The sequence below is a fragment of the Lactuca virosa genome, chromosome 4 (assembly GCF_052849685.1).
Source record: "Lactuca virosa cultivar CGN04683 chromosome 4, Lactuca_virosa_CGN04683_v6, whole genome shotgun sequence".
Classification (NCBI taxonomy): Eukaryota; Viridiplantae; Streptophyta; class Magnoliopsida; order Asterales; family Asteraceae; genus Lactuca; species Lactuca virosa.
In genome coordinates this window covers 136,034,306-136,059,096 of record NC_136429.1, presented here as the reverse complement: position 1 = coordinate 136,059,096, position 24,791 = coordinate 136,034,306, and the positions used below count along the sequence as shown (strand labels likewise).

Here is a 24,791-nt window from a genome sequence, read left to right as displayed (position 1 = left end):
ATCCATATCTACTGTAATCATCAGTAAAAGTCAAATAATAACGATTAGAATCCCTTGTGGCATGTTTGAAGGGCCCACACACATCCGTGTGTATAAGATCCAACAAACCTTCACCCCTCTCACAAGAACCTGTGAAGGGTGACTTTGTCATTTTTCCAAGTAAGCATGATTCGCAACTATCATCTGACTTTAGGTCAAATGACTCCAATACTCCATCCTTTTGGAGTTGGCCTATGCGTTTCTTGCTTATATGTCCAAGACGACAATGCCATAATGATGCTTTATCCAAGTTATTATCATTAACAGAATCAATACACAATACATTATTTCCTAAGTTATCAACCACAGATACAGTTTCATACACACCATCACAAGGTAATGCTTTAAAATAAAGAACATTATTAAAGAAAGCATTAATCGAACCAACTTCATTATGAAAAGGTGAAACCTTGTTTATACAATGCATGAAAGGAAATAATATTTCTTGCCATTTCTGGTGAATAACAACATTTATTCAAATCTAAACTAAACCCACTACTTAGCGATAAAGTATAAACTCCAATCTTGGTGACAGGTAAAGCTTTCCTATTCCCCATGATTAAGTTTATTCTTCCATGCTCCACATTCTTACTTCTTCTTAGTCCCTGCAAATCAGAACAAATATGAATACCACAACCAGTATCAAGGACCCAAGAGTTAGAATGGTGTGAGTTATTAGATAAGATAGTGTAAATACCTGCATGGTTGGGTTTAACTTTCCCATCCTTCACATCTTGCTGGTACTTTGGGCAGTTCCGCTTCCAATGTGACTTTTCATGGCAATAGAAGCATTCAGCCTCTTTAGGGTCAGAAGAAGGAGTGACAAAACCTTTCTTGGTTCCACTTGAAGAAGAGCCATCAAGGGTCCTAGCCTTGGTACCCTTCGAAGAGCTCTTCCTCTTCTTCCCTCTACCTTTCCCGATTGCCAAAACCGGGGCGGAGTTTGGAGTAGGAGTGTTAACAACCGACTTACCCTTAAGACCTGTTTCTGCGGTCTTGAGGAGTCCCTGAAGTGTGCTGAGTGTGACCTCTTCCGTATTCATGTGATATGTCATGCGGAATTGATCATAGCACGATGGTAAGGAGTGCAAAATGATATCTATTGCAAGCTCCTCAGGGAAGTTCACATTAAGCTTCAGCAACCGATCCACATACCTTTGCATTTTCTGCATGTGGCTCGTGACGGATTCCCCGTCCTGCATCATGGTTGTTATGATAGAGCATATGATTTCATACCTCTCTTGTCGTGCACTTTGATGGTATCTTTCCATCAGATCTTGGTGCATTTCAAAAGGGTAGAAGTCCTCATAGGACTTTTGGAGTTCCGCTGTCATGGTGGCCAACATGATGCATGCCACTTTTGTAGCATCCCTTTCATGTGCCCGGAAGTCAGCGATCTCCTGGGGAGTTGCAGTGGTCTCATCAATCTCCTTAAGCTTCTTGTCAAGGACATATTCTTTGTCCTCGTAGCGGGTAATCATCCTGATGTTTCTGATCCATTCATTGAAGTTGGATCCATCAAAAGTGACTTTCCCACACAAGTTCATAAGGGTAAAGGAGCCATTAGGATTAGAGCCAGAAGCAGCATTATTTGAAGACATCTGAAAGAAGAGAACAAGATTAGTTTAGATATTAAGAGAGTCCTTAATAAAACACCCAAATGTAATATTAAGGCTAGGATCCAATCACAATATATTATAACTTAGAAGAGGTATGCCGTAATCCAAGCTATAACATATTTGAAAGGTAGCTGAATGACGATTCACCAATTTCCACCATGAAAAACGAAATATAAATATTAGGTTTTTAATTGGTTCTTAGAAATTCCTAGATTCTTTTGAGATTCAATGAACTTTTCAAAGGCATGTTTCAATCTTGAGTGTGCCCTCCAAGTTTTGTGACTGGCATACCGAGGATCACAAAACGAGGTGTGAAGTAACCATGCAAATCACTTGGTACCCTCAAGGGTTATCACTCAATCGATGTGCCAGTAAACCACACACGCTCCACCGATGCTATGGTAAACCTTAAGTCACCCTTTACCTACTTTGTTAAGTCCAAGTTAGTGTGCCGGTTAACCACACACGCTCCACCAACGACTTAAACAAAGTGTAAAGTGTAATTTCATGGATTAGCACCTTATTCACATTTTCCTAAAGTAACTAAGATTGGGAATTTAATAAAATCATTTAGTTACTTTATAATATTCATCATACTTTTAATGAGAATTTATAAGTCCTTGTCTTACCCGTTCGGCTAACGACCCTCCACCGATCAAGGAAGCGGTGGGTGAGATTGGACACCCATTAAGTTGTCATTTTATAGGCAACAACCTTATACCCCCCTTATAGACCGACTTCGTGAATGAGGCGTACTAGCGGTAAGACGACTTGACGTTATACATATATATATTAGTAACTTATAATATTATAAAGTATAAGGGTTGAATTTTAACTTTTAAAATTCTAAGGGTTGGAACTAAAGTTTTAATCAAGACTTTACATGTTCCATAACTTGAGGGCAAGTTTTGTAAACTTCCAAAACTTTTCATTTCTTATAACTTATGAATTAATTGAGTAATAAAAATGAAGACTCTTCATTTTTATAACTCTTGTGTTCTTTTAATGGATTTAATAAAAGTGAGACTTTTGGTTTTCCATAACTTGAGGACAAGTTATGGACTCCATTAAAACACATTATGATCATGAATTAAACTACCATGAAGGTTACAAACAATTCCTATGATCATCTAATCTTCATAAGTTCAAGAACATGAATATGAACACTTTCAAGAATCAAAAATTACACTTACAAAAAACTTGTAATTTTAATAATTGCCATTGTAAATGGATTAGCATAAACATTACACCATCTAAAACAAGCTTTAAAACATCAAAACAGTTTAGGGTAATGTTTCTAGTCCATTTCCAGCAACAAATGTGCAAACTTTCATACGAGCAGAAAACAGAAAAACGATTTTTTTTCAAGCTGTTTGCACACAAAAAAAAAACAACAAACGAACCTGTCTCTGATACCACTGATGGGTTTTGAGCATTCTAACACTTCCTAAGTGTACATGCAACCCTAATAACCTTGGATCTATGTTTGTCTAATTATCATGCAAAGTTGAATTCCAAGGTTATATTCCTATCTAGCATACATGGGGAACAAATTTTAACTTGCATGAAAGATAGAATAACTTACCTTGTTGTTGCTTATGATCCTTGAAACCTTGTGAGCCTAGCACCCCAAGTGTGATGCCTCAAATGCTTCACACAACACCAAATGCTTTTGGAACGACTTTAGTGAGAATACACACTTCTAAAATCGGCCTAGCCCTCTTGTTTCTTATGTGTAGCCGATTTTGGTGGAGAATGGGTTTCTTATATAGTGTTGACACATCTAGGGTTACACCATGTAAACCCTAATGTGTCATGACTCTTCATTTCCATGACCCATGGATTTGTAACTCCCATGGAGCATCCTATGGGTGGAACCCAACTTGATAATCCATGGAGCCTCTTAGCCCACTATATAAGATATGGAAGATTTACATAATCTACCCATATATTTAATTAGTTATCTTTTGATCACTTAATTAATTCTAAATTAATTCTTGATCAAACTAATTAACTAATATTATTAATATATTAGAACTTATAATATATTAATAAACCGTAAGTGTTATTTCTCTCATTTTGGTTTATCCAATTGCATGGTGCCATGCAACCCAAATGGACCATGCCGGGTCGGGTCAAGTACATACCAGAAATAGTTATGGACTTAGACACCTTATCCAACAGGTTCGCCTTAGGTTATGAAGGTAAACAGGTAAGTTGTTGAAGCTTTCTTCATGGTCAGTGTCGGAGAAACTCATTTCGAAACAATTGTAAGAGACAATTAGCAATTACTTAGTTTGCGTAAGGTTGTGCGGGTTAGGGGCTTTGCACATGTGGACACATAAATAAGTAATAGCTGCAAAGGCAAGGTCAATAATGTATTGTCTTTTCGAACAGTATATTTGTCGTTTCAAACAGTATCTCCGTGTAAGGTATCTGACAATCGGACTACTCTTTGACATTATATGACTACGGTTTCATAGACTTTGACTACTACTTTGTAGCCTGCATAATGTATTGTCTTTTCGAACAGTATATTTTTCGTTTCAAACAGTATCTCCGTGTAAGGTATCTGACAATCGGACTACTCTTTGACATTATATGACTACGGTTTCATAGACTTTGACTACTACTTTGTAGCCTGCATAATGTATTGTCTTTTCGAACAGTATATTTGTCGTTTCAAACAGTATCTCCGTGTAAGGTATCTGACAATCGGACTACTCTTTGACATTATATGATTACGGTTTCATAGACTTTGACTACTACTTTGTAGCCTGCATAATGTATTGTCTTTTCGAACAGTATATTTGTCGTTTCAAACAGTATCTCCGTGTAAGGTATCTGACAATCGGACTACTCTTTGACATTATATGACTACGGTTTCATAGACTTTGACTACTACTTTCTAGCCTGCATAATGTATTGTCTTTTCGAACAGTATATTTGTCGTTTCAAATAGTATCTACGTGTAAGGTATCTAACAATCGGACTACTCTTTGACATTATTTGACTACGGTTTCATAATGTAGTTTCAAACAGTACTTATGGGAATCCACCTAATTGTATGTTATTCTTTTTTCTTATTTAAGTACTCCTATAAAATTATAACAAACTAACAAAAAACTTAAAAAAATGGCCTCCAATCAACCAACTTCTTCCAACGCAGTTGCTCCGTCCAATACTCTACATCCATGGACGATAAGAGAGGTAATGGTGGTAACACGTTGTTGGTTGAACATTTACGATGATGTAACCATGGTTAACCCTGATTGCTTAGAAGGTGATGAATGGACCCGCATAACAGCCATGTTTAACCTCTCGTTGGGAGAAGGAAAACACCGAACACAAGAAGATATTTTTGGTAAGTGGATGGATTTAAAGGAAAAAATCACATGGTTTAATCGATGGTATCATCATCTTAAAAACAGGTATCGTTATCCAAACAACGACGAAGATCTTTTAGAAATGGTTAAAGATCATTACATTTTGGAGCACGAGGGAAGTGACTTCGAGTATGAGGATGCATGGATCCTACTTAAAAATAACAAATGTTTCATGTAGAAGGCTCTTTTATGTGAAATGTCTTATGTAATGTTTCGTAAGGGTGTATCTCGATTTCTATAATGTTTTATGTTTGTGTTTTATTTTTCATGGAATAAAGGAGTTAATAAGTGGAGTACTAGATTTAATTAATAATCTCAAAAGTGCTTTTTAATACAAGCAATAAAAATTACAAATACGGGAATTCATTGCTTTCCTACATTAATCTAAGGACAATTCAAATCAAATGTACTATTGAAATCAAAAGTAGGGTACACGCTTTCGTTCTGTGACCCGCTCCCGGATGCAAACTCATCAGTCATTATGCCCTTTTGTGTAGATTTTTTCCTCCCCCCAGATCCGCTCCCCGATCCCCTACCCGTACAATCGTTCCTAGTGTGTCCAAATTGACCGTATGTAGAACATTCTTGTCGTATGGGACGCTCACCTTGCGACGGAATACGTCCAGTGTTTCTTGGCCTACCCGGCTGACGTCTCTCGATTATGGGTGGCTTCACGGTCATCACATCATCGGGGATCTCCCACTCAGATGGACTTGGTAAGGGGTTCACAGACTCCTCGTAAGTTTTCCTCAATGTTTCTGTAAAGTAAGCTTTTAAAGCGAATTCCGAACAATCTTCGTAACGGTTCATTGTCAGCACTTTTATAACATGGCCACAAGGTAAGCCATCTATTTGCCACCGCCTACATGTACAGGTTCTTTGTTGGAAATCAACAATGACACTTTTGTGGTTAGAGCTTTTCACTTCAAATCTGCTATTTGAGATAGGGTACACCATCCAATTATTACAAGCATTCTTATTTGCTTGTATAATCGTTTCAGCCCATTGGGTGAGTGTTGTTTTAGTTTCAGCTAAAAAAATAGACATATTTTTTCATAAAATTATTACTACACGAGTTAAGAAAATACTCAATCAACAATGTATATAAAATATTAGTACCTGCAACATTACGTTTCTGAAAACTCCATTGTTGCATTGTTGCACGAAAATACTCAATCAACATCAATATTGGCATCTTTCTTGCAAATCGTGACATTGCATATATCGACTCCGCACTATTTGATGTCATAAGAAAATACCGATTCCCAGGAAAATGTGCCCTGGCCCATCTTTCTGGGTTGATGTTTTGTAGGTATTCCCATACACGAATATTTACATTTTTTATTTTTTTCATCCCATTATCGAATTTTTTAATGGTATAGGTTTTGCATGTCTCCCAAAATAATGCGTGCATTGTATCGCTGCTTCCAAATTTTGCTGAAATGTTGAACTACAAATGGATACCACATATTCCATGATAGGCATGAGGAAATATATTTGCAATTGACGTTGCTATGGATGGAGCCCTATCAGATATGATTGTAAGGTCTTCCAAGTTGCCTATACATTCACGTAGCTTTCGAAGGAACCAGGACCACGTCTCAGTACATTCACTTTTGCAAATGGCATAAGCAACAGGCATGATTTGGTTTTGACCGTCCATTGTCACTGCGAGCAACATCGTGCCTTTGAATTCACCCTTTAGGTGACCACCATCAATTATTAGGGTCGGCCTACAATATTTGATGAACGCTCGTACCTACAATTATTTTTTATTGCATTAACAAATACCAATTAGGATTCATATGTTATATTTGTTATAAAAATTAACACTGCTTACCGAGCAACCCAACGCGATAAACACGAACTCAAACCGATCATCATCGTCTACTCTTATCTGAGTAACAGTTCCTGGATTGTGCTTGACCAAGTTGTGCAGATACACTGGTAGTTTGGTGAATGAATCCTCTTTGGTACCTCTTAACATCAACAACGCATACTGTTTTGCACGCCATGCCTGTTGGTATGAGATATTGATTGGAAATTTCGAATTGATGTCCCTAACAATTTCATTGCCCCGATAAACTCTATTATAGTCTCCGGTCAATACTTCAGCGATAAAGTGGCCGAGTACCTTTTTCTTTGATTGTCGATGATTAGACTCCAAATTTGTCGCACAACATGTGTGTTGGTCAACAACTTTTGTGACTTGGAAAGCAGTAGTCGATTGGATTCCCCTTGCCCTAACCATCCATGAGCAATTTTTAACCAAACAAACAACCTCGAACCTTCCTTTGATCGATCTGGTAGTCTTATACTGCTTACCTTGTTCCATGCATTGTCTTCCGATTGCAAGCTTGAGCAACTCTTTGTCATAAAAAATGTCTAAAACCTTAATCTCTTCACTTATATCCACCCTCTGACATGGAATGTTCACATCAGCGTTTACAAGACACGAAGGCAAAGGGGGCATACCATGAAACATGGTATCTGAATAAATAAGCTTAGATTCGTCATCTAATTCTTCTCCGTTAGAATCACTATCTAGGCCGGATATATCCAACTTGTCACAATCCGCAAACTCGCCATATCCTTTTAGTTCACCATCATGCAAAAACGGAACTTCCTGTTTTCCAAATTCATTACCAACCTTATTCACCACGGCTACTGCTTTTTTTTTTGTCAAATGATTCATTTACACCAACATCATTAACATATGCACCAACATCATTATCACCGATATACTTATAATTCTCCTGTGTAACATACATAATCGGTTCTGGCACTACATTTACATTTTCAGCAACACTATGATATTGACTTTTACTTGGACTTTTAAAATTACCTATTGGATTGTTGCTCCCTTTTCCACTTGATAAATTTGCTGCAGATGCCTTTCCTCTATCATCCATTTCGTTCGGCCAAACGCCTTCTTCAACCACCACATACACAGACACATATTTATCTCCAACGCCATTTATTACCTTTATCAGCTTTTTAATATCATGATCATCAACAATACTACAATAATAGAGTTGTTCCGGATGTTGATAGGCCAAACTAACTTTTGATTCTTCGGGAAGACCCATCTTGCACTTGACCAACTGAACAAATTCGGTGAACGTTGTGTTTTCGTAAAATTCAACACCTAAATAAAACATTCTCGGATTGTATCCCAGTGGCCAAACATATGATAATTGGGAATTAACAAACTCCCATCTTCCATCCGTAATGAGCAATACAAAATACTCGTTACAACTCATTATCTTAATTTTGAGGATTAAGAAGCTAGAGAGAATAAACTTTCCAAAAATATAAAATACTTAATATATATAAGATAGGTTGAAAACAGTAGTCAACTCTGACGAAAAAGTAGTCAAGTTTAACAAAAAAGTAGTCAAATTTAACAAAAAAGTAGTTAAATTTACCCAAAAAGTAGTCTACTCTTTTCGTCAGAGTTGACTACTGTTAAAATTAAAACAAAATAATTCAAACCAAATAATTGTTAAAATTTAAACAAAATAATTGTTAAAGTTATTGTACATATTATAAACACTCTTTTTTATACTCTATATTACAAAAAAAATAATAATTTTTTTTTAAAAAATAAAAAATAAAAAATAAAAAATAAAAACCGTAGTCTTTTGGCCAAAATAGTAGATAAAACCCCCAAAATAGTAGATAAAACTCCTCCCAAAAAAAAACCGTAGTTTTTTTTGCGAAAACCGTAGCCTACGGTTTGGGAAACCGTAGGTTTTAAAAAACCTACGGTTTTGAATGTCAAAAATGAAAAAAAAAAAAAAAAAAATTTAACGCGAAACAGTAGACGAAATTGCGAAACAGTAGGCGAATTTCGAAACCTACGGTTTCGTGTGCTATTTTTGGTCATTTGCTAATTTTTGGCTAAAAATTATTAATTACCCCTTAATTTGGCTAGATTTGTAATTACCCCTTAAAAAAAAGGTTTAATTTTGTACACCTCTACACCAAAGTTTGGCACCGTCCATATTAGTGATTTGGAGCTTTGACAACCCGTTTAGTCTCTGGTCGCCGTACCCGATCCGGATTGTAATTTTCTTACACATTTCACTCCTACTCCTATCTACGCGTTTAACCCCAAAACCCTACTACTGCTTCTCTCTCTCTCTCTCTCTCTCTCTCTCTCTCTCTCTCTCTCTATAGTTAATCGGAACAATGGCAGAGCAACTAACGGAGGAACAAATTGCTGAGTTCAAGGAAGCTTTCAGCCTCTTCGACAAAGATGGAGATGGTATATAATATATATACAGTTTTTCTGTTTTTCCTTGTTACATATCTGGTTATTATTTTTGAATATGCTTGTTTATGTAGATCCGTACTTGTTTTTTACTTAACAATATCTGATGTGCTTGTATGTTTTTAGTAGATCTGTGAGGATTTGTTGTTTTCGATTGTTTTGGAGTTATTGCATATAGAATTAAACACACAAAAAGTGACTACTCGATCTGCATTTGGTCTTTACTATTGGTATTATTTTTAAATCTTTTTAGTGCTTCAAAAATAAATATATCGTTTGATTTTATACGACGAAGTAAAAGTAATTATGCTGGGAAGAAATCACAATTTTTATGCCTCCCTCCTCAATCCTCATCATATGCAAATGTATAATGACTATAGTGTTTGAGGAGGGTATATTATTAATTATATTATCATATATGCTCTGAATGGTGCGCTGGATGATATAGTTTGATGTTAAGAGTTCAATTTTCATATATGTTGAAGAACAGGTTGGGATTTAATATCTGGATCTGTTTAAAATAATGATATAATGCTGCGAAAATTTAAGATTGAATTAGGGAGAAAAGAATTGGGCATCTGGACTATTCCTTTAACCTAACCTATGAAAAGCCAAAAAAATTAAAGGGTGAATAAAGATATATATTTTGTTGGGGATATTAATATTAATTGAGATTTGGTTTATATGTATATATAGGGTGTATTACGACTAAAGAGTTGGGAACAGTTATGAGGTCATTGGGCCAGAATCCTACTGAAGCTGAACTGCAGGATATGATCAATGAAGTCGATGCTGATCAAAATGGAACCATTGATTTCCCTGAGTTTCTCAATCTCATGGCCAGGAAAATGAAGGTCACTCTCACTTTTAAATTTTAAAATTCTTTGAAATAGAGACCTTATCCAGTTTTTTATTGTTTTGTTTGGGTTAATGAAGGACACTGATTCTGAGGAGGAACTGAAAGAAGCTTTCAAGGTGTTTGACAAGGATCAGAACGGATACATTTCTGCCGCTGAAGTATGAATTTATAGTTTTTTACTACTTTTATTTATAGAATTATTTATTTATGTGATTGATTGTGCATAGCTTCGGCATGTGATGACAAACCTGGGGGAGAAGCTGACGGATGAAGAAGTGGATGAGATGATAAGGGAAGCTGACATGGACGGTGATGGTCAAGTTAACTATGAGGAGTTTGTGAGGATGATGCTTGCTAAGTAGTAATAATAATTTACTCATTTGAATACTTATTCTATTGTTAATTAGATTTAGACACTCACTCACTCATTAAGACTTACTTAGTTGCAAACAAACTTGCAATACCTACCAAATATTCTCCTAAACCTCTTTGTTATTTTATTGGAAGAATTAATTCTCAACCCAAAATATGTTATGTTACATTCTAACAGGGAACTTTGTTATTTCATGGTTCATGACATGGCATCTTTAAAATTTAAATACTTATTAATGGAACAATGGTTCATTATTAACTATTTATATAATAATATATTATTAGTTGCCATGTTATGTTAACTGATAGTACAAAATATCAAATCACGTTTCAAACAGATTTAAAAAGAAATCAGTTTTAATTTGACTATTTATACAATAATACATTAAGCCTTATATTGTTGAATAGGTACACAAATTTACATCGATTCTTTAGATTTGACAACTTTAATAGAATTATCTTTTAACAAATCACTAATAACATATGATATGATCAATGGTGGCCCTTGGGTGTGCTTGTGGTGCCATCGTACGATGCCTTGGTAAGAGGTCCTTGAAATTATGGGCGTCTTTTTCATTAAAAAAAATTAGGATGTATTATTATTAAAAAATTAGTCATAATGACATAATCATACATAATATTTGAAGTTATCTTAATTATAACAAAACTAACGAAAAAAAAAAAAAAAAAAAAAAGTAAAATTCTATTTCAAATTCTAAATCAGTTTGGGCGTTATCAACAATTTTAGTAGTTTTAAAGTATCCACATTCAAGAAAAATACAAATTTTATTCCTAATAATAATAATATCTAGCAAATCTTTTATTTTTAATAAAACTGAGAGAGAGTAAAGAAAACAAATCTTAAAAATCAAAAGTTTAAAATCTAAGAAACCCAAACTTTCCAAGTCATTGTCTAGCATCGAATCAACTTGACATATTTGACTTTATCACTGGTATTCTATATGGTATTATATATTGGCTAAAGTAAATAATATGAATATACCAATGTTTTAGAAACCAGTTTTTTAGTTGAACCGGTATAGTGATCGGTTCCCGGTTCGACCGCCGGGTCAACTGGTTTCTATAATTTTCATATTTTTTCCTATTTTCCTATACATACATACATATATAAATCATGAATTTGACGTTTACAAGTTCAAACATTAAAAATATACATAAAAATAAGTTGTAGATCACTAAAAATACATTAAAACAACACATAACCATAAGTTTAGTGTTTTACATTAATCCATATACGTCAAAAAGAAAATAAAGTATAATACCGAAACAAAATATAGTTTTAGATGAATACAAACACATCAAAAACTTTATAACATTTACCATATGTTTTTATTTAGAGAAAACTACATAGATTTGAAAAAATTCACCAAAGTTTATTATGCAAATGGTTCTTTTCCATGTGTTTTTATTTGGTTTAACCAGTTCAACCGGTTCGGTTCAATCTGGTTCAGAAAACGATGTAAAACCGGTGATAGTTGAACCGCTCCCTTCCCCGATTCCCGGTCCAACAGGTTCGACCGGCCGGTTCAAACCGGTTTTTAAAATATTGGAATATACAACTACAAATATAAAACTTTGTGTATTGATGAGGTAATGAGTAATATGAGAGTAGTTATTTACCTTTTAATGACTATCCCAAGCATGAGTTTGAGAAAGCCTATAAATTGTGCTAGAGTTATAGCTTCTTATTTGAGAATTGATATGGTAAGAATTGATATGGTATTTGTTAAAAAATAGTAAAATAAAATGTTTAAGAAAATACATTTTAACAAGAATGAAGTAGAGTCATATGAATTAATACTTGAATATTCACATCAACAATCATTCTTAAGAGAAAAGTTGAAATAACTTAATACTAATGCTCTAAAAGCAAGTTGCAAAAATCTTACAAATAGGTTTCAAAATGGCTATATCTTAGACACACTAATGTCGATTATTTATTCAACAATATGAAATTATTAAAATATTACTATTAAATTATTATTTGCAATCTACCATGCCTACCGGAATGAAACTGTTAAATTATTATTTGCGTTAGTGGAATAAAATTTTCAAAACTAAAACTTTTAAATTATTATTTGCAATCTACCATGCCTTGAGAGATATTTAACGTTTTCGTTTTTGATTTCGCTTGAAATTATTGATTATGAAAATATAAAAAATGATTTTGCTTCTAAAAATGCTAGAATGTCAATGTTTAGAAAGTAGTAACGTGTTGGCTATTTATATAATTTTGAAAGTTGTTTGTAATATTTCTAATTTATTATTAATGAGTGACGACGTATATGATTCGAAGGTAAGAAATTTACCATGTGCTTGTTATCAACTTTAACTCTTGAATTTAACCCTTGAATTTAACCGTAGAAAATTTACTTGATAATATTTTATAATACCCTAACTTTGATTATTGCACAAGGCTTTTGAAATGTAGTCAGACCTAGATATCATTAATATTACGTCTTTATTATTTCCCTTATCTCTCCTTCTCTAACTAGAACTGACCATATATATATTCATTAATTTAATTTAAATTATATACAACAATACAAATAATAAAAGTAGTATGATTATGAAGATATTTTGTAAGGAGTCCCATGCTTCGGCCCCTCGATAGAGTGGTACCAAAAGATAATGTAGCATTGAAACATATCATGTGAGAGTGGGTGGGATCAACTAACACATAGTTTAGAAAGTGTTAAAAAACATAGTTACAATAGAAAGTGTTCACCATCCTCGATTTCAGTTCGTATTGTTTTTTGTTAATTTCTTTTTTTGAATTGTATTAAATAACAACGTATTTTATTCTTATTGTTAAAACGTACAAGATACTTTATCTTTTACATGTCATAATAACATATTTATATATCTTTTACCTATTATTATAGAAAAAAAATTAAGCATATTGCTATTATTTTTAAAATATGATTATATTACCTATACAGATAAAAATAATATATTATGTTTATATTTATTTTTTTCTATTTTTGGTTTGATTTGTTTTATGACATGAGTTATATCATTGGAAAAAATGACATTATAGCACTATTAATTGTTGTTTTTAGTCTGATTTGGTCACTAAAGTATTTTTCTTTTGTACAATAGGTCATTAAACTTACAACTTATATGTCTATTAAATCATTTTCGTTAGTTTTTAACACATCCTTCGTTAACCGGTTATTCTAAATTACACGAATGATCCTATGGTTTTAATTTCTTTCGTGGTTGGTCCCTCACCTGCACCACTACCATTCACTTCCGACAACCCTCACTAATGATTGTCTCTTTTGAACTTCATCAAATATGGAATTAAAGGACTTGAATCGTTCTCTCAAAGAGCTTTTTGAAACCCCAACAGTTGAGAAAGTTTTAATGGTTTGTAATCCTTTGTCTCTCAAACAACACATTACTCCTACCCAGGGTCTTCATTGGTGGTTTGTGGCCGTCTGTCTGAATTGGTAAGAGTTCTCACATATTGATCTCCGATCATCTCCCTTAATTCCAATGAGCCTTTGATCTTTTGAACGATGTAGTGGATGTTGTTCATGATGAACAAATTATTAGTGTATATTTATGTATAGCCCTTTTGTATTACAACCCATGTGTAGTATAGCCCAATACTTTCATTGTATAAGTATATATATGTTTGATTAATGAAGATTCATTTCATGGGAAAATCGTTGATTCACATGGTATCAGATTTCTTCCCTATTCTTCCTCTCTACCTCCGATCCTGCTGTTCACGGCATTAACCCTAGCCGTCATCAGACTCCTCCTCGTTTCCTGCATCTTTTCTCAAATCTCTCCTTCTCACCTCTTCTACAATGGTCGGTGAAGAATCCTCATCATCCAACAATCAAAAACCATATGGAGTTCTCAATATCAAGACGTACATCCCATTAATCCTTGATCTCAATGAGCTTAATTACGATGCATGGAAGGAGCTCTTTGAGACTCGCTGTCGTTGCTTTGGTGTACGAGATTTCCTCACTGGTGAATCAAAACCCACATCAGACAAGGATGAAGAATGGTTCAAACTTGACTCTCTCGTGAAAACTTGGTTATATGGTACTCTGACCCAACCTCTTCTTACTATGATCCTCACCAAAAACTCTACCTCTCACACGGTGTGGACTTCTCTCGAAACTCTATTTCGTGATAACAAAGATGCTATGGCCATTGAGCTTGACAATGAACTCAGAAGTATAACTCTTGGAGATCTTACCATTGCCTAATACTGCCAAAGAATGAAGTCTATTGCAGATCTTTTGGAAAACATTGATAATCCCATACCCGAGAAAACTCTGGTTGCTCACCTCCTCAATGGTCTCTCCCCTCAATATGAGCACATAGCTATTCTTCTACGCCACCGAGACCCTCTACCCACCTTCCTTCAAGCCCGCTCAAAGCTGCTAGTTGAAGAACAACGTTTCAAGAACTCTCGTCCCTAACATGCTTCACACTCTGATCACTCATCATCTCCTTCGGTTCTCCTTGCTGGCAACAGCCTTCGCATCAATAGCGGTTCCTCGTAAAGCAACACACAGCGCCGCCAGTTTCAGCAGCGACGTGGTGGACGAGTCACCCCACAACAACAACGCCATCCCACTGCTGGGTCCTCCGCAGCCTCGCAACATCAACAGCTGCCTTGGCAGCCTTCCCAACTGCCTTGGCAGCCATTTCCCTGGTGTTACCCTCCTTTCTGGTCCGCGTATCGCCCAAGCCCTTAGCAACCACAGCGCCCCTCTGCCATGTCATCAGCACCCTACGCTTAACAGGGCATCCTCGGACCACCACCTATCAACCCATCTGCTGCTGCTGCTCATGCGTTCCATGCCTCGGTCTCTCCCACTCTCCAAACACAATCTCAATGGTTCCCACCGGTTTCAAGTGACCAGCCAACCGACCTAACTCAAGATTTTAATGCCATGTCGGTTAATGATGGGACAGATGCACATTGGTACATGGATACTGGAGCAACCTCTCACATTACATCTAACACAGGTAGTCTTTCGTCCTTTAGCAATAATAGTTCTGTGAAATCCGTTCTTGTTGGCAATAGACAATCTATTTCTGTCACTCATACCGGTCACTCCTCTTTACATACTCCACATAAACCCTTAAACCTTCATAATATTCTTGTCACACCTAACATCATTAAACATTTGATATATGTACGTTGTTTTACTTCTGACAACAATGTTTCCATTGAATTTGATCCTTGTGGTTTTTCTGTGAAGGATTTGGCAACTCATCAGATCCTGCTTAGGTGTGACAGCTCTGGAGATCTATAACATACTCTATCACTCACTCAGTCTCCTGTTGCTCTTATCTCTACCAGCCCCTCCTTATGGCACCAACGTCTCGGCCATCCTGGAGCTCATGTCTTTAATAAATTAGTTTCTAGTCATTTTATTTCATGTAATAAGACATCTGCCAATGTCAATTTTTCTGCATGTCAACTTGGGAAACATATCAAATTACCTTTTTCTAGATCCAACTCTAATGTTTCTGCATGCTTTGATATTACTCATTCTGATTTGTGGGAATTTCCTATTCCAAGTAATAGTGGAATAAAATACTACATCATTTTCCTAGATCACTTCTCTCATTTTTTATGGGTTTACCCACTAAGAAACAAATCAGATGTATTTAGCAAATTCTTACACTTTCGAGCTCTCGTGAAAAATCAATTGCAAACCGACATCAAGCAATTCCAATGTGATCACGGGGGTGAATTTGACAACAAACAATTTCACAATCTTTTTTATCAACACGATATCTCTTTCCGCTTCTCATGCCCACGTATGTGACATCTCCAAATTCACGGTCATTTTAAAAATTTTATATATGCTTATTTTAAAATCAGAGTATCCTTTTAAACAACAATGTTGCAGTTTTGTTCCCAGAAAACATGATAAAGATTTTATCAAATCATCTCCGAAGAAATGTATTTGTTTATATTAAGACATTGGGATGTCATCGTCAATACATAAACATAAGCATAAACAGACCTTACATTCTTTTACACTAGTGATTTACATCTCCTTTAATCTCTCAGTGTAATGTAGCTTTGTATTTGACACTTGTGATACAAATAAACTGAGTGGGTCAGGTTGGGAAACCTGGTAAGTACATAGGGTTTTCAACCCACAATAATAAAGTTATTATGTTTAATCATCTAACAATAAACCCAATTACCCATCCCCATTATCTTCTTTATTCTTAAGTATCTTCCCTAAGAATCATTTATTCCTCATTATTTATTCCTAAGGATTGTGCTAAGGAATAGGCACGAAGTCCATCGTTGCCAGAGTTTATATAACAAACACTAAGTCCATAGTTGCCAGGGTTCATCTAACAGGCACTAAGTCCATAGCTGCCAGGGTTTATCTCATTTATTGACAGTATTATTTTAGGGAGTCCATCCTCAATACATGTCAATGGGTTTTTAGAGTACACCGGGTGAACACATCGTTCACAACACCTACAGGTTGCGAGCCTGCTAGTGTTCCACTGGATTGTCTAGAATAGTCTGTGGTTGTCATCTATACTCTGCTAGATGACGAGGCCATCGCTTGATTCATCGCTTGGCTCATCGCTTCTCACTATCTTTTACCACTCATATATCATCTCATCATTCATCTCATTCTTCATCGCTCATCATTCATCTCATCTTTAATCTACCCGTCTTTTACTCATCATAATTATAGGTATAAAATACATATACAATTTAAAACAATCAAAACATGTATATTTTTTGTTCATCCAACATAAATATTAAGTACACAGATAATATGCACACATAACACGTAATTTATATTAAATACTTCATATCTATGTGTAAGATGAAAGTAAATATGCACTCACTTGTTAAAGTGATGATTCCAAACTCGAACAACGCTTCGCTTCTTAACAATATAATTTCCTTCGACGAAACGTAGTATTATTACCACTAGATTTTAGTCTAATATTTACTGTGACTAATTATTAGTCTTACCATTATTATTATTATTATATAAGCGTTTAAACAATATTTTCCAACCACTATGTACAGACAGGTGTCAGACATAAAACACCGGAGGACAAGACCATTTTGGCATATAGCACTCTGAAATCCAACAACCCTATGCGGCCCTTTAAACCAGATTCTCTGTACCGCGAGTAGTTAAAAAGATATTATAACGACACTTATATAAGTCATAATAATATCCCAAATATTTATTATAAGTTCATAATTACAAAACTAATTTTAAATATAAGCTATTTTAAAATAGGGTAAGCATAACTTACTTACAAGGGGGTTTTAGTTAGGAGCCAGGCTCTGCAGGGGCAGAACTTCGTCGCTGAATCTTTCTAAGAAAGATTCTTGCAGCGCTTCATCGCTCACCTTACTATACTAAAACTACAGAAATAGAAGTCGAATCATGAGGGACCGAAATGCTCGGGGGATAAGAAGAGAAAGACTCTTGAATCAAGAGAATGGCGTAACAAATATGAGAGCATAGAGCCTCTTATTTATAGTAATTGAATTTTCAAAAACTATCATTTATAGTTATTTAATGACCTTATAGTTATTTAAACGACTAAAAACCCTTTTATACTATTATTTTAAATAGATTTAACGATATTTGTACTAAGCTAATGTCGAAAGTACTCAACACTAGTCTTATAACGAACGCATCGTCGATACCTTTCTAATGATATATACATATGTATATATATATATATATATATATATATATATATATATATATGTATATGATTTATACTTTATTTTAATACGTAAATATGCTATTATAATTTATAACTCATTCATACGAACTCTGTTTTTGACGTTCTTTATATCCATGCGTAGCTATCGACGAGATCTACAACTTTCGTTTAGACTCTGTCGGTAATTTTGACTTTATTTTTTCGTCCATATTTGTATAACATTAAATTATTTTCCTAAAATCTTAACTCTCTCATACGGACTCCGTTTTTTACATTCTTTTTCTCAAAATTCCTATTTTAAGGAGTACTATGATTTTGTTTTGGTGGCATTAGCTAAAAGTCAACCATTCTCTTCGTAGCTTTTTACGTCATACATTCCTTGTGCGCGACTGACTTTTATATCTTATAAAAATCATATATAATTCATGCAGATTCGGATTTCGACAAAATTTATATTTTCGGGATCGGGAAGACATGTACTTTCTAAATATATATATATATATATATATATATATATATATATATATATATATATATATATATATATATATATATATATATATGTTTTGGCGCACTTATTTTTACGATTTACGGACGATTCGACTGATTTTTGTTATTTTGTTATATTATAATAATCATGAAACATATAGTATTCATATAATTCTTCTTTATTACATCAAATAGGTTACAATTGTTGACCCTAACTATTTCTTTGGTTAAGATTATTTATCCTAAAATCATTTTTAACGCTTATTATATCTTACTTGACTAGCCCGAATCTGTGGGTGTTACAACGTACTTCCCAACAAAACGGGAAATCCGAACGCATGATTCATACCATCAACAATGTCATCCGTACCTTACTCTTTCAAGCTCATCTTCCGCCTACATTTTGGGTGGAAGCATTACATATGGCAACTCATCTTCTCAACATCATGCCCTCTTCCTCCATCAAAAATGACATACCCTTCACAAAACTCTATCATAAACCTCCCATTTTCACTCATCTTCGTGTCTTCAGCTGTCTTTGTTATCCTCACATCCCTTCTCCTCACAATCTAGCACCCCGCTCCACCCCATGCATCTTTCTTGGATACCCTTCAAATCACCGTGGTTTTCGTTGCTTTGACCTTTCTACACGGAAAATTATTATTTCTCGCCATGTGGTCTTTAGAGAAACAATCTTTCCATTTCAATCCTTCTCTCCAAATACACCTCCTTCCTACACTTTTCTTGACACATCATGTGAAATATCCCCTCTTGCTCGTGAACTTCTTTTATCTCACAATGAAAACTCTACATCCTCTTCTCAAAACGAGACCAACCCCCTCTCCTACTACTTTCGGTCCTCCCACAACCGAAAACCCCCTTCCTTTTTCCTCGGATTCTGACCCATCGAATTCCAACCACACCGAAAACCCAACCCCAACACCTTCCCCTCATCCCATGCTTACTCGTTCTCGTGTCGGGATCTTTAAGCCCATTCAGTGTCTAAATCTTCACACAACAACTGAATCACCTCTCCCTAAATCCCATCTTCAAGCTCTCGAAGACCCCAATTGGTCCATTGCCATGCAAGATGAATTTCATGCTCTTATTGCAAATAACACATGGACTCTTGTCCCACGTCCCCCGGGGGCTAATGTTGTTCGCTCTATGTGGTTATTGTTGGATTAGTGTCTAAGTCCATAACTATAATTGGTATGTATTTGACCCGACTCAGCATGGTCCATTTGGGTTACATGGCATCAGAACATTTGGATAGACCGTTTGTGAGGAAAAGACATTTGTGACATATTAATATATTATAAGTTCTAATATATTAATAAGAAATCATGTTATTTAATTAGTATTGATCAAGAATTAATTTAGACTTAATTTAGTGATCAAAAGGAGACTAATTAAATATATGGGGATTGATTGTGTAAATCATTCATTCTTATATATGTGGGCTTATGATCCATGATTCCTTATGTTGGGTTTAACCCATGTGGTGATCCATGGATACTCTATGGAGGTTAAAACCCATGGAGCATAAGGAATGGGTAAAGTCATGGGTTACATGGTGTAACCCTAATGTGCACACTATATAAGGACCCCTTTAGCTCAAGAAATTGGCACTAGTGATACATATATGAGGGCTAGCCGATTTGAGCATGAGTGTCTTCTTCTCATGGTTATTCCATGTGTTGGTGATGTTGTGTGAACCATTTTATGTGTCACATTTGGGGCACTAGGCTCTCGAGCTTTATGGAGTCAAGCTACATCAACAAGGTATGTATTTCTATCTAGTGTATTACCCAAGTAACTTAATGTTTTGTATGCTAGTTAGGGTAATACCTTGGAATATTCATATTTGCATGTATAATAGAGAAAACATAGATCCAAGGTATTTAGGGTTGCATGTACACTTAGGAGTGTTAGAATGCTCAAAACCCAACAGTGGTATCAGAGCCTAGGCTTGTTTTCTTGTTATACTTGCTAAAATTGTTGAAAAATCGAAGTTTTTTGCTGTCTGAACAGCAGACTCGCCGAGTCCATAAAGGGAGTCGACGAGTCCAAGACAAAACTCATCCAACTCGCCGAGTTGGTTCGTGCACTCGACGAGTTAGACCCCCAGACAGCATATCTTCGACTGTTTTGGCTGGAATTGGACTAGGAACATTACCCTAAGCTGTTTTTCAACTTATAAACATGTTTTTGATGTGGTAATGTTCATGCTAATCCAATTTCAAAGATAATTGTCAATAGATTCATGTTTTGTATTAGTTTAAGAGTTATGCTAATTACATGGAAAAGTTTGATGTGAATTATCTAGTTCATATGAGTTGCTTAGATTAATAGAAAAAGTTAATTGATATTGTGTTTTCAATCCATTTTAATCTAAGAGTTGATTGTAAAATGTGTTTTTGTAACTTGTCCTCAAGTTACATGAAAAGTCACATTTAAGAATCATAAAACTCATACATATTTCTTAAGTTATGAATAAAGGAAAAGTCACATTCTTTTAATGGTTTAAAGTCTTCCATAACTTGTCCTCAAGTTATGGAACTTGAAGAGTTTTTTAATTAAAACTACTTTAAACTCATAAGTTATGGAATTGAATAGTTTTTGAATTGTTTCAAAACTTGCCCTCAAGTTTTGGAATTTGTAAAGTTTTCCCATAAATACTTTAATTCCAAGTTAAGCCCTTAGAATTTTAAAAGTTAAAATTCAACCCTTATACTTTATAGTATTATAAGTTAATAATATATATATATATATATATATATATATATATATATATATATATATATATATATATATATGTGTATGTATAAGAGCAAGTTAGTCTTACCGTTAGTAGGCCTCATTCACGAAGCCGGTCTATAAGGGGGGGTATAAGGTTGTTGCCTATAAAATGGAAGTTTAATGGGTGTCCACTCTCACCCACCGCTTCCTTGACTGGTGGAGGGTCGTTAGCCGAACGGGTAGGACAAGGACTATAATTCTCCCTTCATTAAAAGTATTAATGATAAATACTAAGTAACTAAACTTTTATAAATTCCCAATCTTAGTTACTTAGGAAAATGTGAATGTGGTGCTAACGCATGAAATTACACTTTGCACTTTGCTTAAGTCGGTTAGTGGAGCGTGTGTGGTTAACCGGCACACTAACCTGGATTTAACAAGGTAGGCAAAGGGTTTCTTAAAGTTTATCATAGGCCGGTGGAGCATGTGTGGTTAACCGGCACATCGGTTGAGTGATAAACATTTAAGAGTACCAAGTAATTTGCATGGTTACTTCACACCTTGTTTTGTGATCCTCGGCATCCCAGTCACAAAACCTGAAGGGCACACTCGAGATTGAAACATGCCATTGAAAAGTTCAATGAATCTCAAAAGAATCTAGGAGTTTCAAAACCAATTAAAACCTAATAAATTATTTCGTTTTCATGGTGGAAATTGGTGAATCGTCATTCACCTACCTTCAAATATTATATAGCTTGGATTACGGCATCCCTCTTCTAAGTTATAAAATATTGTGTTGGGTCCTAGCCTTAATATTTCATATTGGGTGTTATATTAAGGACTTTAAATCAACTATCTTGAATATCTCTCAAATGATGTCTAGCTCAGACATCTATGATCTTCCCAAATCTCTTGGAACTTTACTTCTTCCACCTCCTCCAGTTATTCTCCCTAACCCACAAGTTCAAAGTCACTCAAGCCCTATTGGCAAGAAAGGTCTATGTGTGATCGCATCTTGGAGATGAAGTCACATATTGACAAGCCGGGAGAGTTGGGTGTCAAAGTCTTAAGAAAGTCAGATGTTCAATCACTTTCTAAGTCACATAGTCAATTCCTTTGGGACTACTTTGAAACAGATTATGACATGACCCTTAATGATCTTATCTATTTGCTTTGTGCTACTGAATCAGCAATGATTTGGAGCACTGATAGAGCAAATTTGATTAGTAGATCAACTTCCCAAACCTTCAATGTGATGGGTTTTGAGCATTTTAACACTCCTATGGTGTACATGCAACCCTATAAACCTTGAATCTATGTTTTCTCTAATATACATGCAAATTTGATTTTTCAAGGTTTACTTCCTAACTAGCATGGCATGGGGAATATGTAATATAAAAACTAGTAGAAGTACATACCTTTCTTGTTGCTTGGATTCCTTGAAGACTTTGTGAGCCTAGCACCCTAAATGTTGTGCCTCAAATGCTTCACACAACACCACAAGACTTGGAATAACTTGAGAGAATGTCACTAACACTCAAAATCGGTTATGCCCTCTTAGAATCAACTAGTCCGGTTTTGCTAGCTATAGGGTTCCTTTTATAGTGTTGTCACAATTAGGGTTTACACATGAATGCCCTTAATTGTCATGACTCTTGATTTCTAATGATCCATGGGTTTGTAACTCCCATATCCATGGAGCTCCAAATCACAATAAACCATGGATCATGAATCCACCATAAAAGATTAGATGATTGTCATAATCAACCCTATGTATTTAATTAGTCTCATTTTGATCACCAAATTAATTCTAAATTAATACTTGATCAATACTAATTAAATAATACTATTATTAATATATTAGAACTTATAATATATTAATAATCACAAGTGTCCTTTCTCTCATTTAGTCTATCCAAGTATTGCAATGCCATGCAACCCAAATGGACCATGCTGGGTCGGGTCAAGTACATACCAAATAAAGTTATGGACTTAGACACTATATCCAACAGTCTCCCACTTGGATAAGTCTAATAACTATATTTGCAGATATGACTTCAGGATCCGACTAGCAATCGTAGCTCTTTCAAAGTCTCTCAGAACTGAGATAATAATGATACGCCATTTAAGATAAGTGATCATATAATCCTCTGCTCTCAAGATATCAGCCGGACAAACACATGGAACATGGTCTTACTTATTGTCCAGCATTTGTTTCTCGATCTTTGATTTGTTTTGACATAGAACTAAATTGAACACATCAATTAGGTTCTGACCGGGCCCGGTACATAAGTTAAAACCAAATCATCGAGGGGCCCAAATATCGCTTCTATTTCTAGAAGGAACAGATAAACTTCGACTCATATGCTTGTACTGACCACTTGTTGAATTATGCACAAAAGCACGTTTTATAACATCGAATTACCAATGCGTTTTCGTACAATCAATGGATAACCAAATCATAGTCAACAACTCATATCTCTAGGTTTAAAGATTTATATGATATTACCGTCTCACGATCACTCGAGATAAATTCCATGAAGTGATGCAAGTGAGCGTGGGTTGAATCCAATACTCAGAACTTATGAGCACTCATGAATGTTGCAACAACTATTGCTATGTCTAATACCCTTTAGACATATCATACAAACCAAATTCATGACAGTCTTGATTCATATCTACTTTCAACATATGACCGACTGTGGAGAGTTCGAATAAAATAATTATTCTGGAAGTCAAAACATGCAAAATTGAAACCATAGTAAATGATTAACATAAGATAGTAACACTTTACTCATAAATAAATAACAACTTTTATTTAATCATCAAAATGTCAATTACATTTTACAAGTTTCAGAAATCTAATTATTGAAACTAATATCATCCTTCAGCCCGATGCTCCTCGCATGCTGTAAATGCTTAACCCTACTCAGTCCCTTCGTGAGGGGATCTGCTGGGTTCTCATCTGATGATACCCTCTTAGCCACGAGGAGTCCTTCTTCTATTCGATGTCTGATGAAATGGTATTTTCTGTCAATGTGCCTAGATCTCCCGTGATCTCTTGGTTCCTTAGCCAAAGCAACTGCACTTTCGCTGTCACAGAAAATCTCCATTGGCTCCTTTATAGCTGGTACAACTCCAAGGTCTCCGATGAAGTTCTTTAGCCATATCGCCTCCTTTGCTGCTTCACTCGCTGCTATGTACTCTGATTCACAAGTAGAATCAGCTACTGTCTCCTGCTTGGAACTTTTCCAAGTAATTGCCCCTCCATTTAG

General features: G+C 35.1%; 3 protein-coding genes across 3 annotated transcripts; 2 read left to right on the top strand and 1 right to left on the bottom strand.

The window, feature by feature from the left end:
- Window positions 1–5,428: 5,428 nt before the first annotated feature.
- On the bottom strand, window positions 5,429–8,307 carry LOC145105088 (uncharacterized). The gene is made up of 7 exons (XM_079042227.1): window positions 7,890–8,307; window positions 7,744–7,829; window positions 7,179–7,670; window positions 6,885–7,061; window positions 6,653–6,803; window positions 6,164–6,481; window positions 5,429–6,075 (listed from the first exon to the last, which is right to left on the bottom strand). Exons 1-7 carry the CDS (start codon window positions 8,305–8,307, stop codon window positions 5,429–5,431), a joined length of 2,289 nt encoding a protein of 762 aa, XP_078898353.1.
- A 776-nt stretch (window positions 8,308–9,083) lies between these two features.
- LOC145107442 (calmodulin) lies at window positions 9,084–10,718 on the top strand. Its single transcript, XM_079044338.1, has 4 exons — window positions 9,084–9,314; window positions 10,017–10,174; window positions 10,257–10,337; window positions 10,407–10,718. The coding sequence occupies exons 1-4, from the start codon at window positions 9,239–9,241 to the stop codon at window positions 10,539–10,541; spliced, it is 450 nt and encodes a 149-aa protein (XP_078900464.1). The 5' UTR covers window positions 9,084–9,238; the 3' UTR covers window positions 10,542–10,718.
- A 3,675-nt stretch (window positions 10,719–14,393) lies between these two features.
- On the top strand, window positions 14,394–14,804 carry LOC145105087 (uncharacterized). The gene has a single exon (XM_079042226.1). It carries the CDS (start codon window positions 14,394–14,396, stop codon window positions 14,802–14,804), a length of 411 nt encoding a protein of 136 aa, XP_078898352.1.
- The last annotated feature ends 9,987 nt before the right edge of the window (window positions 14,805–24,791 follow it).

Coding starts and splice junctions, on each gene's coding strand:
- LOC145105088 (XM_079042227.1), bottom strand. CDS start 8,307: ATGAGTTGTAACGAGTATTTTGTATTGCTCATTACGGATGGAAGATGG. Junction 7,830..7,889: donor AGGGAGCAACAATCCAATAG/GTAATTTTAAAA, acceptor ATGTAAATGTAG/TGCCAGAACCGATTATGTAT. Junction 7,062..7,178: donor ATCGACAATCAAAGAAAAAG/GTACTCGGCCAC, acceptor TCATACCAACAG/GCATGGCGTGCAAAACAGTA.
- LOC145107442 (XM_079044338.1), top strand. CDS start 9,239: ATGGCAGAGCAACTAACGGAGGAACAAATTGCTGAGTTCAAGGAAGCT. Junction 9,315..10,016: donor CTTCGACAAAGATGGAGATG/GTATATAATATA, acceptor ATGTATATATAG/GGTGTATTACGACTAAAGAG. Junction 10,338..10,406: donor GATACATTTCTGCCGCTGAA/GTATGAATTTAT, acceptor GATTGTGCATAG/CTTCGGCATGTGATGACAAA.
- LOC145105087 (XM_079042226.1), top strand. CDS start 14,394: ATGGTCGGTGAAGAATCCTCATCATCCAACAATCAAAAACCATATGGA.